Source organism: Mus caroli, chromosome 7 (genome assembly GCF_900094665.2).
Source record: "Mus caroli chromosome 7, CAROLI_EIJ_v1.1, whole genome shotgun sequence".
NCBI lineage: Eukaryota > Metazoa > Chordata > Mammalia > Rodentia > Muridae > Mus > Mus caroli.
The window spans coordinates 95,419,211-95,435,401 of NC_034576.1; the positions used below are offsets into that span (position 1 = coordinate 95,419,211).

The 16,191-nt window shown below is 40.2% G+C and overlaps 1 protein-coding gene across 7 annotated transcripts in view; it reads left to right on the plus strand.

The window, feature by feature from the left end:
- The window catches only part of Dlg2 (discs large MAGUK scaffold protein 2), a 1,891,758-nt gene extending 1,876,937 nt beyond the window's left edge, over positions 1–14,821 (plus strand). For all 7 annotated transcript variants that reach the window (XM_029479404.1, XM_021169155.2, XM_021169152.2 and 4 more), the window contains 3 exons: positions 3,673–3,782; positions 8,289–8,380; positions 10,234–14,821. In XM_029479404.1, the coding sequence (XP_029335264.1) occupies positions 3,673–3,782; positions 8,289–8,380; positions 10,234–10,340 (309 nt within the window). In that variant the 3' untranslated portion in view covers positions 10,341–14,821. The remainder of the gene's footprint in view (positions 1–3,672; positions 3,783–8,288; positions 8,381–10,233) is intronic.
- Positions 14,822–16,191: the final 1,370 nt, after the last annotated feature.

A 16,191-nucleotide genomic window follows, 5' to 3' on the forward strand; every position in this document is an offset into this window, starting at 1 on the left:
AAAAAAAAAAAAAACAGATTTCCAATAAGTAACCAAACAAGTTACTAACTAAAGAAGCAAGAACACCAAGTAAGATTAGTAAGAGGAAACAAATAGCAAATGCAGTTATGTGAGAAGCGCATGCTACAGAGACTACAGAGACAATACAAAGGATTCCTAAACCAAAGAGTTAGCTTTTAAAAAGTAAAATTGACAGAATATAAACTAGACTCAACAAGAAAAGAGAGATGACGTCACTAAAAGTCAGAGGTGAGTCAGGAGACACCCCATCCTATGCCCCTCAGAAATGCAAAGGAACACTGGAAATTTTAAGGAAAAACTGTATAGTAATAAACGAGAAAATCTCTATGACAAGGAAATTTTTCTGGATACATATGGCTGCTTATCAAAATTGAACTGTGAGAACATAAAAACTTTGAATACAGCAATCACAAGCAATGATATCTAAACTGATAATAAAATGTCTCCCAAAGGGGGCTTATGAGACCCCACTTCTCTCTAAAGATCCAGAGACAATCAATGGTTGCAGGGGAGATAGAAAGTTTCTTCAGTGTTGTAGTCACACATAAGCTTCCCATGCTCTTGCAAATACCACTTTAACTGTGCTTCTATAATCAGCCCTCTTCAAACTCACTAAGTAGAAGAGGCCTGTTGGGAAGGAGAGAGAGACCTATTAGCCATTGGAGTGAAACCAGGGAGGATAAAAAAGACTGAGTATGATTAAAATATATTGAAGAGTCAAAAAATGGTAAGACTTCTTATGCTCATGGACTAGAGAAATTAATATTGCTACAATGTCCACACTACCTATCCTCAGTAATCTTGATTGCCAATTCGATGGAATTTAGAATCACCATGGCAACAAACCTCCTGGCAGGTCTGCAAGAGATTATTCAGACCAGTTTAATTGATATGGAAGCATTGTTCCCTGGTGTCCCAGACTGGAGAAAAGGAGAAAAGGCTGAGCCCCAGCAGTCACCTCTCTCTGTTTCCTATCTGTGACCAGCTGCCTCCTGCTCCAGCCACCAGGACTTCTCCGCCATGATGGATTTAATTTGTTTCTGTCTGCTCTTGTATTGGAGCAACAAGAAAAGTAAATAATATACAAGCCAAAGTCACAATACAGTGAAGCACACACATAAGAAAAGGAAGAACAAGCTGGGCAGTAGTGGCACACGCCTTTAATCCCAGCACTTGGGAGGCAGAGGCAGGCGGATTTCTGAGTTCAAGGCCAGCCTGGTCTACAGAGTGAGTTCCAGGACAGCCAGGGCTATACAGAGAAACCCTGTCTCAAAAAAACAAAAACAAAAAAAGAAAAGGAAAGGAAAGGAAGAACAGCCAAAGCAAAAAGAACAAAGATTCCAATTCTCAAGCTCAAGAGATGGAGTATAGCCAGATTAATTAAAGCAAGAATGATTTTGATTTAGACCAAATATCAGACACACAGGCCAATGGAACAGGCTAGGTTTGCTGAAATAAACCAACACATTAGAGCCAACTGTTCTCAATAAAAGTACCCAAAATACTGAAAAAAAAAAAGATAGTTTATTCAATTCTCCTTTATCATACTTTTTAAACTGGATACCTTCATGCAGAAATATGAAACTTAACCTCATTTCATCCTGTATAGATAGATATCTTGTGAGAGGGGATTGTGGAGCTAAATGGGAGACCAGAAATTCCTTAACTTCTAGGGGAAAAAAAGGACTTCAAGATATTGGATAAGGCCTTAATGACCCAGGAAACATTTTTTTTTTCCTAATGGATAGATAAAATTACATCAAACTAAAAAGTTTGTACACAGCAAAGGAAGTGCTAGGAGGATAAAAAGGCAAAGAAATGCTGGTATTGTGTAGGGAGTATGAGAACAATCATAGCCATTGTGAGCAAAACTTAAAGACCAAAGCCAGGTTCTGGGGAGATGGCAGTTAGGCATTCTTCTGGCTCCTGAATAAAACCCGAATTGGATTCCCAGCACCTATAATTGTCAGGCACCTGTAACTCCAGCTCCATGGAATCTAATGTCTCTGACCTCTGCCAGCACCTAAAGATGTCCACATACCCAACACAAACACACATGCATACACTTAATTAAAAACAATAAATCTTGAAAACTAAAACTAGATCTACTTGAACTATCTGTCCTACTGCTAGCTACATATTCAAGAGATATAAAATCAACCTATCAAAGAAAATTTTCCAATCTATGGTACTGATGGCAATGTTACTAATAGCTAAGATATAGAATCAACCTAGGTGTGTGAAGCAAATAAAGAAAATCTAAGATAGATAGATAGATAGATAGATAGATAGATAGATAGATAGATAGATAGATAACCTATCATCTGCAGCACAATGAATGGATCCAGGGGATGTTACATAGGTGATATAAGCTATTCACACTAAGACAAGTTCTACATATTCATTTTCAAATATTAGACAGTACTTACCTCAAAGAATAGTAATTGCTAAGAACCAAGGAATGTGTTTGATTAGGCAAGGGTAGAAAGAGTACATTTGACTTGATCAGTGCACATAGTAAGCATATCTGGAAATATCATGTTGAACCCTGTTAACAGATAGAATCGAAACCTTCACAAACATAACATTAGGAAGTTTAATGTCTGAGAACATACTAGAATACTTCTAGTTTCTTCTTCCCAGCAGGTAGACTATCAAGCTATATGGATTGTTTCTAGTAAGCAACCTAGAAAGCTGCCATCTATTTTCCTCTTTGAACATGTAAACACGGCCTGCATTGACTGAGAAGAATACTGTCTAGTGCATAAGGAAACAGCATTACACCTTTCATGTAACCAATGTGCTTCACAGCTAGCAACCTTTGGATGTATTCCTTAAGCGATAAGGCGTGGAGCATCCTGGTGTTTCTCATAAGTATTCAAGCACTCTCTGAACTCTTCATCTTACACAGATAATGGGCACTTTCCATGTTTTACTGACTTAGGATGGTGCCTATCTACATAAACATACATTTTCTTGTGTAAAGTTCTCTTAGCCTCAAAGTAATAAGGCCATTTCTCCCCAGGAGGTAGAAGGAGATGTGGCAAATCATTGTACTTTCCCAGAAATATTTTATGAAGTAGCTCCCGGCACTGAGCATCCACAGCTTTGGAAGCCAAGTTAAATGAGGTGTGTTATAAAGGAGTAGGCTTTCTGTATCTGTTAAAGAGCAACTGTACATACTCACTGAAAGAGTCAGCATGGAACCATATCAAACTGGAGGTTTCTTCTGTGTCTGCCTTCTATCATGTATGTATCAAGATAGAATGCACATAAGCCCTGAGCGAGTGTATAGAATTGCTCAAGGCCCCTACGATCACCATTCCTCCAGGTTTAACATTGGTTAAAATGATGAAATGTCTACTCCAACTACCAGTTCTACCCATGCTCAAAAGCTGGGCTTCAGTCTTCCTACTAGGGAATTTGGAGTCATTGGTCAATAGTCCCTAAGGTTTAGTCTTTTCTCCTGTAAAACACAGTCGGTAATACCTACCTCACACTTCAAATTATTCTTTCAAGTGGGATTTTTCCCAGTCTTTAGAAACCTAATGCTTCATACCTGTGTCTAAAACATGCTTTATTTTATTTCATTGGACACTGGCCATTTTTCTTGATATTTTTAACCTGGTATTTTTCTTATCTTTCTACCAGGGCAAGCACTGTATACTTGATGTATCAGGAAATGCTATTAAACGGTTACAAGTCGCCCAGCTCTATCCCATTGCCATCTTCATAAAGCCCAAGTCTCTGGAACCTCTGATGTAAGTAGAGGATAACTCCTCATCCAGAACCCTGCTCTGAACACACAGTGAGCGACAGCAGAGTTTGTCATAAAGGCTTTCAGATTGGAATGCCAGTGTGATCATTAAGCCTTTTCCTTTTTTAACATATAGATAATAGATTTATAAAGTATTATTTTGTATTATATTACTATATACTTATATTATTTTATATTGTTAAATATTTGTTAAATATACTTACTATATAATTTTGTTATAAATATGTTACAAATATGAATATTATTTATATATTTTATATTATCAAATATATACTTAATTGTATATATATTAAGCTTTTTGAGTCAATAACTCTTCACTACTTTCCAAATTGTTTTCACCTTCACATTTTCTATTTGTTAGCAGCTTCATTTGGTCTAAGAGGTTTATGGAGGGATTGGGCAGTTATTTTAGCTTCCATTTTAGTTTTTATCAATCACAGAAGACTATCGTCTTTGTATTGTTTCTTAACTTTGAGAACAGTTTCACAGGTAAATCTTTAAATGTGTTATTTTGTTTTTATAAAGGATACAAAGAATATTTCAGAATTTTCCATTGACATTCCACATTGCCTTTAATAAAATTCTGACTCTACCCTAAGACATGCAGACCCTGGTTCTTCACGGAGCCTTCCCTAGTGACATGACTATATCCTTAATTCATCATCTCCACATCTATATAAATACATAAGTGTGGGGAAAACATGGTTCTGATGTTGTTTCAAGGCATTTTCAAAGGTCTAGTAAAATACTTCTCTTCAAAACCAGTCAGCAAATTAGGCAGATATCCATGATCTGACAGTTCCCACACAGCAGTGAGGCTACTGTAGGTAATGGTTGCAGAGCAAAGAGGCAGCAAGCAGAGACCTAAAAAGTGGACAATAAGGCCAACTTTTTTTTAACCAATGATCCTTCATATAATCTTAGCCCACGTTGCTTGAGCTCCCCAAGGTTGAACGATGTCACAGAGGCTCATTTAGTCCTTAGTACATAGTAAGTGCTCAGGAAATATTATTATTATTGCAAAATATACAGGGTTACTTTTTATGAATCACTAATTCAATGTGTTATCCTCATAAAACACATAAGCAGCTTCCTGGAGAAAGCCAGAGATGAGGTCGGTGCCTCTGTTACAAGAGCCTGGCTTCAGCACTGCCTCCAGGAGAGGCAAGCGCAGGCCTTGGGAGAATGTTGTTGGGCTGAACCATACACAGCACACTGGAAAACAATGCTTATGGAAAGATGGTAAAAATAGAAGGTACTTATTCCCAGAGATGGAAGCCATTGCTTTCTGAGGATATCAGCTACCTGTTTGGTCTCCTCTGAGGATGAAGCTGCAAATTGCACCACAGTAGTTGGACTGGCAGCTGGGAGGATAAACTTCAAACACATGGTTGACCTCTGGGGAAACCACCAGAGTTGTATCCTAAAAACAGAGTACCTCCCCAGAAGTAAAGGTAGACAAGGGCTTTTGACAAAACAGAAAAATAAAACTAGGAAGTAAACATAAAGAACATTAACCCCAATCACCACATAGGAAATGTGCATTGATGATAAAATGCTGTTCTAACGGTACCAGTTACTGTGCGCGGTGTTTCATAAAGTTAGTTAAGTGACCACAATGTCATTATATAAACGTGATTTATAGTCTGTAAACCGCTACACAAAGCCATGCAATGTTAATCTTACGAGAAGAAAAGTGGCACTCTCCTCTTGGGAACAGCATCATAAAAGCTCATTTCAGAAATAGAAATTAATCCACATCATAAACACAGAAGAGAGGGATGACTTCCTAGGGAAGGAAAGCCTGAGGGACCAAGAGCAGTGGCACTTTTGGTCCAGTGTGACGCTGGGAGACAGCCCATCTGGTGCTCAATGGAAGATCTACTTCCTTCCATAACTACCAGATGATTCATGTAGTTCTGCCTTAGGGCCCTGTCACAGACACTTATCACCAAGGAAAACTAAGCATGCCAAAGGCTGGATGCCACAATGAGGACAGTGTCCTTGGCATAATTTGCTGTAGCCATATCCATGGATCTCCATTGCAGTGATGCTGACACTCAGCCTGCTGCAATCTCATTACTAAAGGCTGTTGTTTGTGGCTCACTCTTTCCTGGGGCTTTTACTTCAGGAGCAATGCTCTCTTGAATTGCCCATTCCCCAGGAAGGAGCAAAGCTCGGTCAGCTGGAACAAGAGCATAGCAGCTGTCACAGCGAGACAGTGACACACCATCACACACATTACCTCTCCTGTTCATCATCCACAGAGAGCAAGCACACAGCTGCATCTGAAGAGGAACATAAATTCAAGGGCGTACGTGAAAGAGATATTTTCATAATATGCTGCCTCCTGACTGCTGTACCTACCCCATAGCAATGGGAAGTTTTCCTATGTCTGAGTACCCTATCCCCACTAATGGTCTTTCATGGCTTTGAACCCATGATGCATTGTATGTTCCTCTACGCCATAACCATATTTATTTCCCTCGTTCACCATTTAGTCATTCACTCACTCATTTGACAGTTATTGAATCAAGCTCATGTCATATGGTAATAAACAAGCCATAGGCTTCTCCCTCAAAGAACCTGAAGCTTAGGTATGAACTCTGTAAAATGCAATGAGAATACTTATAACAACAAAGGTTCATGAAATCTTACTTTGTACTTCAGTTCTCAGTAACATCGAAACCCATGTCCGACTTCTTTCTTCACATAACCGTGTTTCAGAAGGTACCACGCTTTGGTATCATATGGCATGGTTGACTGTGGTTTAGGAAGGGGCTCAATTGTTTACTCTAAAACTCCTGATTACTTTATAGACAACCTTAAGGAAGCCCCTTCTCTACTTCAAGCCCCCATAAATTGCACTGGGAAAGGGATTGACTAAGCCTAGGGGTTCCAAACCTGGATCTCTGGTGTTCAAGTGACATACAAGGCCCCAATACTTTCAGAAATGTACCTAACCACCCAATCAAAATGTCTTTTCATTTGGTTTAGACCTCTACTTTCAGTGCTAGAGGTTCTGGGAAGATAATACCAATATGGGGTTAGGAATCAATAAATTGATTTTAGAGAGAATTAGAAAAATATGCATTTTCCTCCCACCTTCTTATCCTTGAGACTAGATTACGTCGCACTTTAGTTACCAGAAGATCAAACAACATTCTTCTACATAGTTAATGATAAACCAGGTTAATAGAAAAGACAGTCATAGCCGTAACTCCATTATAATCCATTTTCCCACCCGAACAAAAATCAAGCAGCCATCACGGATTCTTTTTTTTGTTTTTACCTTTTAAATACATTTTAATTTACAAGTGGTAATTCTATGAGTTGATGGGATATGGTATAATATTTTGATTCATAAATACAAAATGTAATGGACAGATCAGAATCCTCAAACATTCTTTACTTTGAATCATTCTGAGATCACGCTAAATCCCTATTAACCACTTAGAAATAGTCAACTATTTTCTGTCAACCACATTGATCCTAGAATAGTATTAAAGGTTAGAGGCTATTCCTTCTATCTGACTGTACCCTTCACCCTACATTAGAGATCCTTCTAGACCAAGCTCCTCTATCCTAGTTCACCATTTGATTAAGTAGCTCAGTTATGGTCCTATTTGGAAATATTGTGGTCCCAACACTTGTCAGTGACTCTGAATCCAGTGTAGTTCAGTCCCTCAGCAGACACTTGTGCTGTCATCTGGTCATAAGAACAGGAAGTCTAGAGTTCTTGTCACTATGGGCATGACTCAATGTTTGTACAAGTTGAGTAGTTAGAGCTACAGAACTCCTCTGGCATCTGCTCCACTCTGCATAATACTCAGGAAGCTCTGTGGGTTTCTGCTTATCAGACTTGCATGGGGGGGGGGGTGAACGGTAGACGTTAAGAGGGATGGAAGCAAGATATTAATCCTTTTATAAAGGCGGGAAACAAGGCTAGTTCTCTTGGGTATAGTGCTACCTAACAAACCCAGATAGATGCTCATCTTTCCTCCCTCTGACCACTTCTGGAAGAGTGTCTTCAATTCATGCCCTATGTGTATTTTAGAGATGTGGAAATGTCCAACATAGGAAGTTTGAGTTTAGAAATACAACAGAGAGGTTGTTGAAGGGCAGTCTGTTCTGATGAGGAGGAACCTCAAGGGACACATAGTACTCCATTTAAATACTCTAGGGCCTGCTGGAGAGGAAGTTTATAATCCTGCTCTAGGGACTGCAGGGAAGGAAACAGAGGCCACAGATAGCAAGAAGACAAGTTCTGCTTTGCCTCAGCCCCGAGCTGCACATGAAGGCTGTCCTCCAGGCGAGTGGTCACCCTAGCACCTAACCCTCAGTGGCTGAAATGGTTCCACCAATGAGTCCAAGATGACGCCTTAACAGCTACGAGGATTAAACTCTGCCTCCTGCAGGGGTCATTGTAAAATTGTGGAAATTTGGTATACTCTCTTTGTGTCCTAATATCAAACCCTCATTTTCTCAGGGAGATGAATAAGCGTCTGACAGAGGAACAAGCCAAGAAAACTTATGACCGGGCAATTAAACTAGAACAAGAATTTGGAGAATATTTTACAGGTAAGTTTCCTTGGTGCCCTGGTACTACAAGAAAAGGTGATAAATTGCCTGATGCTGTATTTAAAATAGGCTCCATGTCTGATGAAGCTAGACCCCAAACCCTTCCAGGTGAGGCTGTCTTTACTCTTATCTGCCTTACCCACTTGGTTTAGAGCTCTGAATTCTCTCCTCTCTGAGTTAGCTCATTTCCAGTTCTCCACTGGCCCTAAACCATGAGCAGCAAATGCCCTGAGTTATCTCCTGCTATTAAGGAGATCTTAGGCATGCTACCTCATTAAACTGTCTCCCTAATATTTTCAGAAAACTTAAAAACGAATGGTTTAAGGCTCAAAATGAGCAGTGTCTACAACAGTTACTATCCTGCAGTCTCTGCCTTGAAGACCTCCAGACCTATCTCCTCAATCAGCATCGTGAGCAAAACCCACTTGGAGATGCTTCAGTTAACACTGTTTCAAGACTAATAATAGCTTTGATTTAAAAAAAAAAAAAAAAAAAAAACAATGTCTTTGGCAACAAGACATTTTGGGAATAGAATAAGAATTTCTTGTGGATGTCCTGAGTTCCCTCTCCTTCTCTGCTCTGACAAAACACTGACTAAATCCAGAGAGAAACCTGTGTTGGGGGAATTTAATTCACAGCAGATTCTTAATGATTGATAACAAGATACTAAGTATGAGGTGTAGCACAGTTAGCAAAGTGACTTTCATAAGGCTCAGCGTTTGATCCCAGCATCCTCCAAAATAACATTCAATACAACAACTTCCCTCATGAACTACTGGCATGAAATGAGAAGGAGATTGTTGCAGTTACCTTGACTACCAAAGTCACCATGAGCATGGCACTGTGTAATTACTTGTACTAGAGTTAATATTAAGGTTTCTCTTAGTAATGTGAGTGATTTTAAAAGAGGATTCAGGTGGGAAAAAATCTAAGGGCTGGAGAGATAACTCAGCAGTTAAGACCACTTGCTACACTAGAGGACCCAAGTTCAGTTCCCAGGTGGGAAAATTAAGTCAAAAATAACAACTACTTGACTCATAGTTTGCACTTACGGGTAGATTACCATAGTGTGATGTGAAGATTGTTTTTGAAACATAATAATGTCAACTCTACTTCAATAATAATTTGCCTTGAAGCTCTGGGGGCCTACGGATCGTGCTGACGGGTTTAGGAAACCCAGCTCCACAAGAGCATTTACTGAAGGAAGCGACAAAATGTGTGCCAATCTTCAGAGAGCCAAGTAGCTTAGTCATTTACAGCTTAGTGATTTATATTCCCTCTTATTTATGTTCCTTATCAGGTATTCACAGTATAAATAGTTCTGTGAGACAAAAAAAAAAAAGAAAAAGAAAGAAATCCTAATTTACCAAATAACTTGGAGAATAAATGGTGTTTCTCAGTAAACTGAAAAGGTTAACTAAGCTTGTCCTTCAAAACTCTTACTATTTCCATGTCTACAAGACCTGAATTTCTGTCTTAATTAAAGTATAGAAACTCTACAGCCAAACAGGGAGCCTCAGTCTGAAACCACTGTATCTTCTGCTCCAGTGCCTGGTTCAGAGCGGCCATCCATGAAACAAGGTGTTGCTAGAATTGTGAACAAACACAGAAAGCGCTAAGATTGGGACACAGTTATTGCTGACCTAGGGCATGGAAAGAATGCCATTTTTAAGCACCACTGAGGTGACCACACTTATGTAAACAACCTGCATTTTCCCCCCTCACATAAAGGAGACATTAGGCTTTCGGATGAGTTGTCTGCCACTGATCCCAGCTTCTGTTGGGTGAGAGATAACTGTCCTCACCCCCAAGGCAGTGCCTCCTAACCCTTGCTATTTATGTCTTTGCAACAGCTATTGTCCAAGGAGATACCTTAGAAGATATTTACAACCAATGCAAGCTTGTTATTGAAGAGCAGTCTGGACCTTTCATCTGGATTCCCTCAAAGGAGAAGTTATAAATTAGCTACTGCACCTCTGACAACGACAGAAGAGCATTTAGAAGAACAAAATATATATAATCTAACACTTGGAGGCTTTTATGTTTTTGTTGCATTTATGTTTTTGCAGTCAATGTGAATCCTTATGAATGTACAACACAAACTGTGTGAAGCCATGAAGGAAACAGAGGGGCCGAAGGGTGGGACGGAAAAGACATCACAGTATGCAGGAAGGCTTGGGTTTGCTCAAAGTACCAGGTATAGGGATGAACCTCTGATGGGCTCTCTGCCCTAGAGATGGGCAGCCTTCTCACCCCAGCCGATGTCCAGAGCCGATTTAGCTGCTGAGCTCTCTGTGTTTGCTTTAAGAAAAGTTGCCAGCACTTGAACCTCACCAACCTACCCCTTACCCACCTCTGTAATTGGTACACTTCGAATTTTATAACTATGCACATCCTTTGATTTGCTAACAAGCAAAGGAAATAGGGAAAACAGAAAGGAGTCCCTTTGGAGACGACATACTATCAGGGGAGGATGATTGCTTAGTTTCCTTAGCTGGCATGAGCAAAGACAAGTGTGTCCTGAGTGGAGGACTAACCTTACAGAGAAGGAGATTCCACCTGGCCTAGCTTTATGACTGTCAATTGTCTATTTTGCCATTTATAAGCTGAAAGAAGGCACTAAAGATGAGAATAATTTATACAATAAATATATTAAATGTATAGAAATGAATTTCTATAGGTTAAAAAGTTTTGTGAAATATTTTGTAACGACTAAAAAACATTGAAAGACTAAATGTACGCACTCTCAGCAGATGATCAAATTCAAGAATTTGAGGCTGCACTCTCCCTTTTGTTGCCAATGATCCATTCAGAGCATCTGAGTTCCCTCCAGGTCTGACAAAGACTTCCCTTTCACTCCCCTCCCACACTGCCCATGCACACTAGCACACTAGTGATACACTCTTACGGAACACACTCCTTAATAAATTACCCTCATGGATAGTTTTGGAAGAGATTTTTTGTTACAATTCTCTAAGCCCATGGCTTTTCAGATACAAACTCATGCAAATAATTGAAAGGGAAAGATTGCTTTCCTCTAGTTAAATAGCCTGAGCCAACCACTCAGATAGTCAAATAACATTGTTCCTAGTTACTTGCATACAGTTCAAGAACTATTCAGTATTCTGGCAAACCATAAGTCATTAGAATTATCTTTTCTTTGTTTCACAGAGCAATTGAAGTGTTTTGTAACAGCCCTAGTTGGCATTATAGGGGGGAGATCTGTCCTAAGATGCACTATTTCTCTGAGGAAGAGAAAAAAGAGAAGTTATCTAGTTGGGAGTGGTGAGGGACGCACTTTGTTTCAGTATAGAGGGCAAAGAGAACCACAAGAAAAGGACGATTTATGGCTTTGAGCTCAACCAATTGAATTGCCTTCCTTAGGGCTGCACCTGGACCAAGTTTATTTTTCTAACAATTATACTAATAACGATTTTAAAAGAGAAACCTCCCAAAGCCTATAAGCTGAAACACAAGAGTTAGCTTCCCATTTTAGCGCTGATGGTGTCATCAGCCCTGGTTCTGCCCCAGGTGTTCAGAGAGAGACTTTTTAGTATTATTAATAACCACTCAAGTCTGGGTTCTATGCATGCCCAGATTAAGCCCCATCGCCTTATTTCTGGGGTACATCAAGACCTGGCAGGGATTCTGCCACACTGTGCAGTCAACCAGCCCATAGGCTGGAGTATAAGAACAAAAGACAGAGCCATCAAAGTGATGGGGCTTCTTCTAAGTTAGACCATCAGAGCTTAAAACTGAGAGTCTCTTTCCAAAATCAACGGTCATTCATCCTTTACTAACTAACCATCTGCCCAGCTGCAGTCACCCAAAGAAAGGTTAAAAACAAAAGTAAGCATCTACCTATAGTCTTGAGGCCGCCTTTGCCAAATGAAGAGGTACCAAGCAGTCATATGTATTTTTTTCCCCTCAATTTTCTAGAGATAGCCTTAGAGGACTCAAAATGCTAAAAAGACGTGTCCATGTCTGCAACTCACCAGTTTCAGGTCACGGCCAACTTCCATCAATATAGCTCTCAGAAGTTTTCTGCCACTAGAATGCCATTCCTGATCCCAGCTCTCTTTATAGGCCACCATGATGACTTCTTTGGTTTCTCCACTGAGCATGCAACCATTTACCTTAGAGGACTGTCATTAATGAGTAGATGTTTTCTCTAGTTGTGTGACGTGCTTTCCATTTGATAGTATTGCGTGGCTGAGTACAATCCAATTGAACCACAAACCATTGGTTTTTGTAGTAATATAATTATTTATTTTCCCAGTATAGATGCTTCTGGATTAGCATTAGCACTGATTTTTTATGTAGATTTATATAAATATAAATACATATATATTTGCTTGACGAATCACCAAGCACATTGGTGAGAGGGTCTTTTCCTATAGAATTCACTCATCCGTTTTGTTGTGTTGTCCTGAGCTTCCCAATGTTGAGGTCTCTATGGCTCCAAAGAACTGGTGTATTTTGCAGCAAATCCAATGGCATATATGGAAATGGCATGAGAGTCACCCAGATCACATCTGGTGCAAATGCACCTGGAGCCTCAGGCCAGACTGGTGCTAACACTGCAAACTTTGTCCGGAGCTCTCTCCAATCTGAAGGCTCGCTGGGGGCACAGTGTCACCTTCACATGCTGGGCCCTTTCGGAAAAGTGCCAGATCGTGTCACTGGTGCTATTTTTCATGCTCTGGTACAATGTGTAGCACCATGGGGGTCTCAGCTTTACCAAAACCGAAATCCCACCTGTCAGTCAGTTATTGCTGAGGCATTTGCTTATTGCTCTTTTCCATGAGATATGATGGCCTATTCTTTGAAGGCCCTTTCTCCCAGACCCAAATTCAGGGGTTGGCTCTATCCATTTTGCAAGCCCATCTAGGTGAAGCTGCACTTGGGTGCCTCTGTGAGCTGTCTTAGACCCTACTGCCAGCCCTTCAGGACGGAGTCAGCGGATGCTCTGTATACCTCTGGCTCTCATCTATTTCTCCTCATTTCTCCCACTCATCTCCTCTCATCACCTGTCATTTTGACCCTCTCTTATCCTTCCTGGGTTTTTTAACTTGCCCCTCTTCTCTCCTATGTCTTTCTCTATCCATCTCCCACTTCTCCATCTCCCATTCCCCTTATTAGTCCTTCCTCCCAGACCTGACGGCCCTCTTTTCTCCTCTCACATAGTTCTGATCATCAGTACATCCCGCTCCTAAGTTTCCTTGTCCTATAAAGGGCTCACGGCTGATTCAGACAGCAAGTCCATACGATGGACTCATGACACAAATACTTGGGGGTCACCATTTTACTCACTCAGCCCAGAAAGAAAAGCTGAGTGTGAGGCCCTGCCCTGGAGCCAGCCTGCACCACTGCCTCAGCAGTGCTGATGCAAGAGCTGTGGGCCCCCTAGCACCTGGAAGCCTCCGCCTGGACCTTCTCCAGGAACTCATTCCCAGCACCGCCCAGGTTGAGGATGCTTCCTTTCAACAGAGGCAAACTCTGGCCCCAACAACAATTCTAACGAACCTCACTGAAGCCATGACACCGCCCTGATTTGGAGAGAGATTTTTTTCCCCCTCTATATTATTCTTCCCGTTTCCATGTGAAGCCCCTCAGCTTTTCAGCTGGTGATTGCTCTGGTGAGACTGAATGGACTTGCTAGTGAAATGACATCTTTTTTTCCTGTCTTGGTCCTGCCTAAAATTCCTACACAAAAGCATTTAAGTCAAGGACTAAGGCTAAATTTATTATCCTAATGTGTCACTCCTGGGGAGACATCAGTTCCCTTAAAGCATGTGGAGTTCCTCCTGTGACAACTGATTTTCCAGGAAACTCCCTAGAGAATTCTGTGGATATGCATTAATTATTTAAGGGTATGATATATATGGTATGCATACCATGTATACACATTACCTGAGATCAGAGTCAATGTTGGAAACACATACACACTTCAGTCTGTAAATATTCTTCCTCACTGAAACCTGTGCTTCAGAAACCATTTCTCGTACAGCTGTGCAGTTTCTTGTAGCAGCTGAAGACAAGCTAAGGCAGGCAGCGAATTTAGACTGAGATCAGCTGAAAGAGTACAGTTTCTCCCTTGCAGCTCACAAGGACAGACAGCTAAGTGGCAAGGTTGACTCCCAATGGGATGGCAAACTTTTCTTCTTTTCAAATTTGTGTTTCCTAAGTGTATCTTAACTTCTGAGTGCACCAGGTTGTACCCATTAGATCCTTTTACTATGACAATTTTGTGCTTCTCTCTGACAGGATGTTTCTCCATCAAGCTGTAACGAAGGATGGGAAGGGAGGGAGGGGGAATTACTCCTTGCCTGGCTGGAGTTTACAGAGGCACTGCACAGCTTACACTCCTGTTAAGTGTAAATATTCAACACTTCCATTCCATTTGTGTAAAAAAATAAAGCACACACGATTATAAAATCAAGATGTATATTTCATACTCCATGTGTCCGTGAATATTTATTGCGTTTCCAGATGTCAGTGGAGGCCCCATTGTAAAAATGCTTGATAGAGTGTTTATAAACATGCCGTGCTTTTCTTATAAAAATATTAAAACATTTTTACTTTATAGCAAAATTATATTCTACCAAAGCATAATTGTGTTATTTCATAAGAGAATCACTCATTTCTATTTTTATCCATTATGTCTGATTTCAAAGCAAAATTGCAGTCAGAGTACGTTTACACTGAAAAATATTGGCACTGCTGAGAGGAACTGACAGCACTGCATTTGCATATTTTTAAATATTTGATTATCATCTTGCATTCTTTTAATCAGAGTTTTTTCCAGGAATGAATAATGTATTAAAATTATTAAAAGTTAGGCTTTCTAAGACATGCTTCTATATGAAGAAAAAATTCCCAGTATCAGAAAATGCTAAGAATAAGGTTATTTTTCTTTTATGTCATACCTAAGACACAAAGAAAGGCCTAATTTGGAGGCACAATGTCATTATACACCCTAGGGCCACAAAATATACCAGCACATCAAAAATGCCGTGTGAAGGAATCTATATCTGCCAGCCCTAAATTCTTTGGTTTAAACATATTGTCATCTTGGCTTTTAGGTAATGCAGGTGTGAAAGCTGAAGGGCCAACAAATTCCTCCCATGGATAGGGTGAAATGTCTCCATCAAGGCAATCGCTCTCAAGCATGACTTGTAATACGTTATCGCTAATTGGAACACCGATTTCAGAATCCAACTGATCATACTATCCTGGTCATCACTGCCAGTCACTAAAAATAATGAATGATACAGTACAGGGGTAAACAGAGCCTCTCGCTTTAACACATTGAGGCTGTAAGACCAGCACAGTACAGACCTCTGATTGCAGGAATCCTCTTACTATTGATATTCACGTAGCCTTGTCTGCTTTACTATTAATGTTATTCTTCATAAAAGCCAGATTAATTTCAATAGTAAGTGTCAGTTCAGAAGAAAACAGCTGGAGGAGGTGGCCCTGAGTTTTGTGTCCTATTTCATTTTCACATTATGATCTTTCTAGAAGTCTTAGAAACTAGAAGTGAACTGCACATCTCTGAACCTAAACAGGCCTATCTAAGAATCGGACCTATGTGTTAGCAGGTACACAGACCAACTATGCAATGATAGAACTTAAAAGACCAAACAAGGAACAAAACCAAGACAGACCTGCCAAAAGGAAGTACTTGCTTTCTTGATATAACCAGACACAGTCTCCGGAGGGAAAGGTGTCTTCCAGTGGTCAAGACAGATGCGGCTTGTAGTATCAACCCCCTGCAACTCACCTTTCTTAGGGAAATGTCAAAGGCA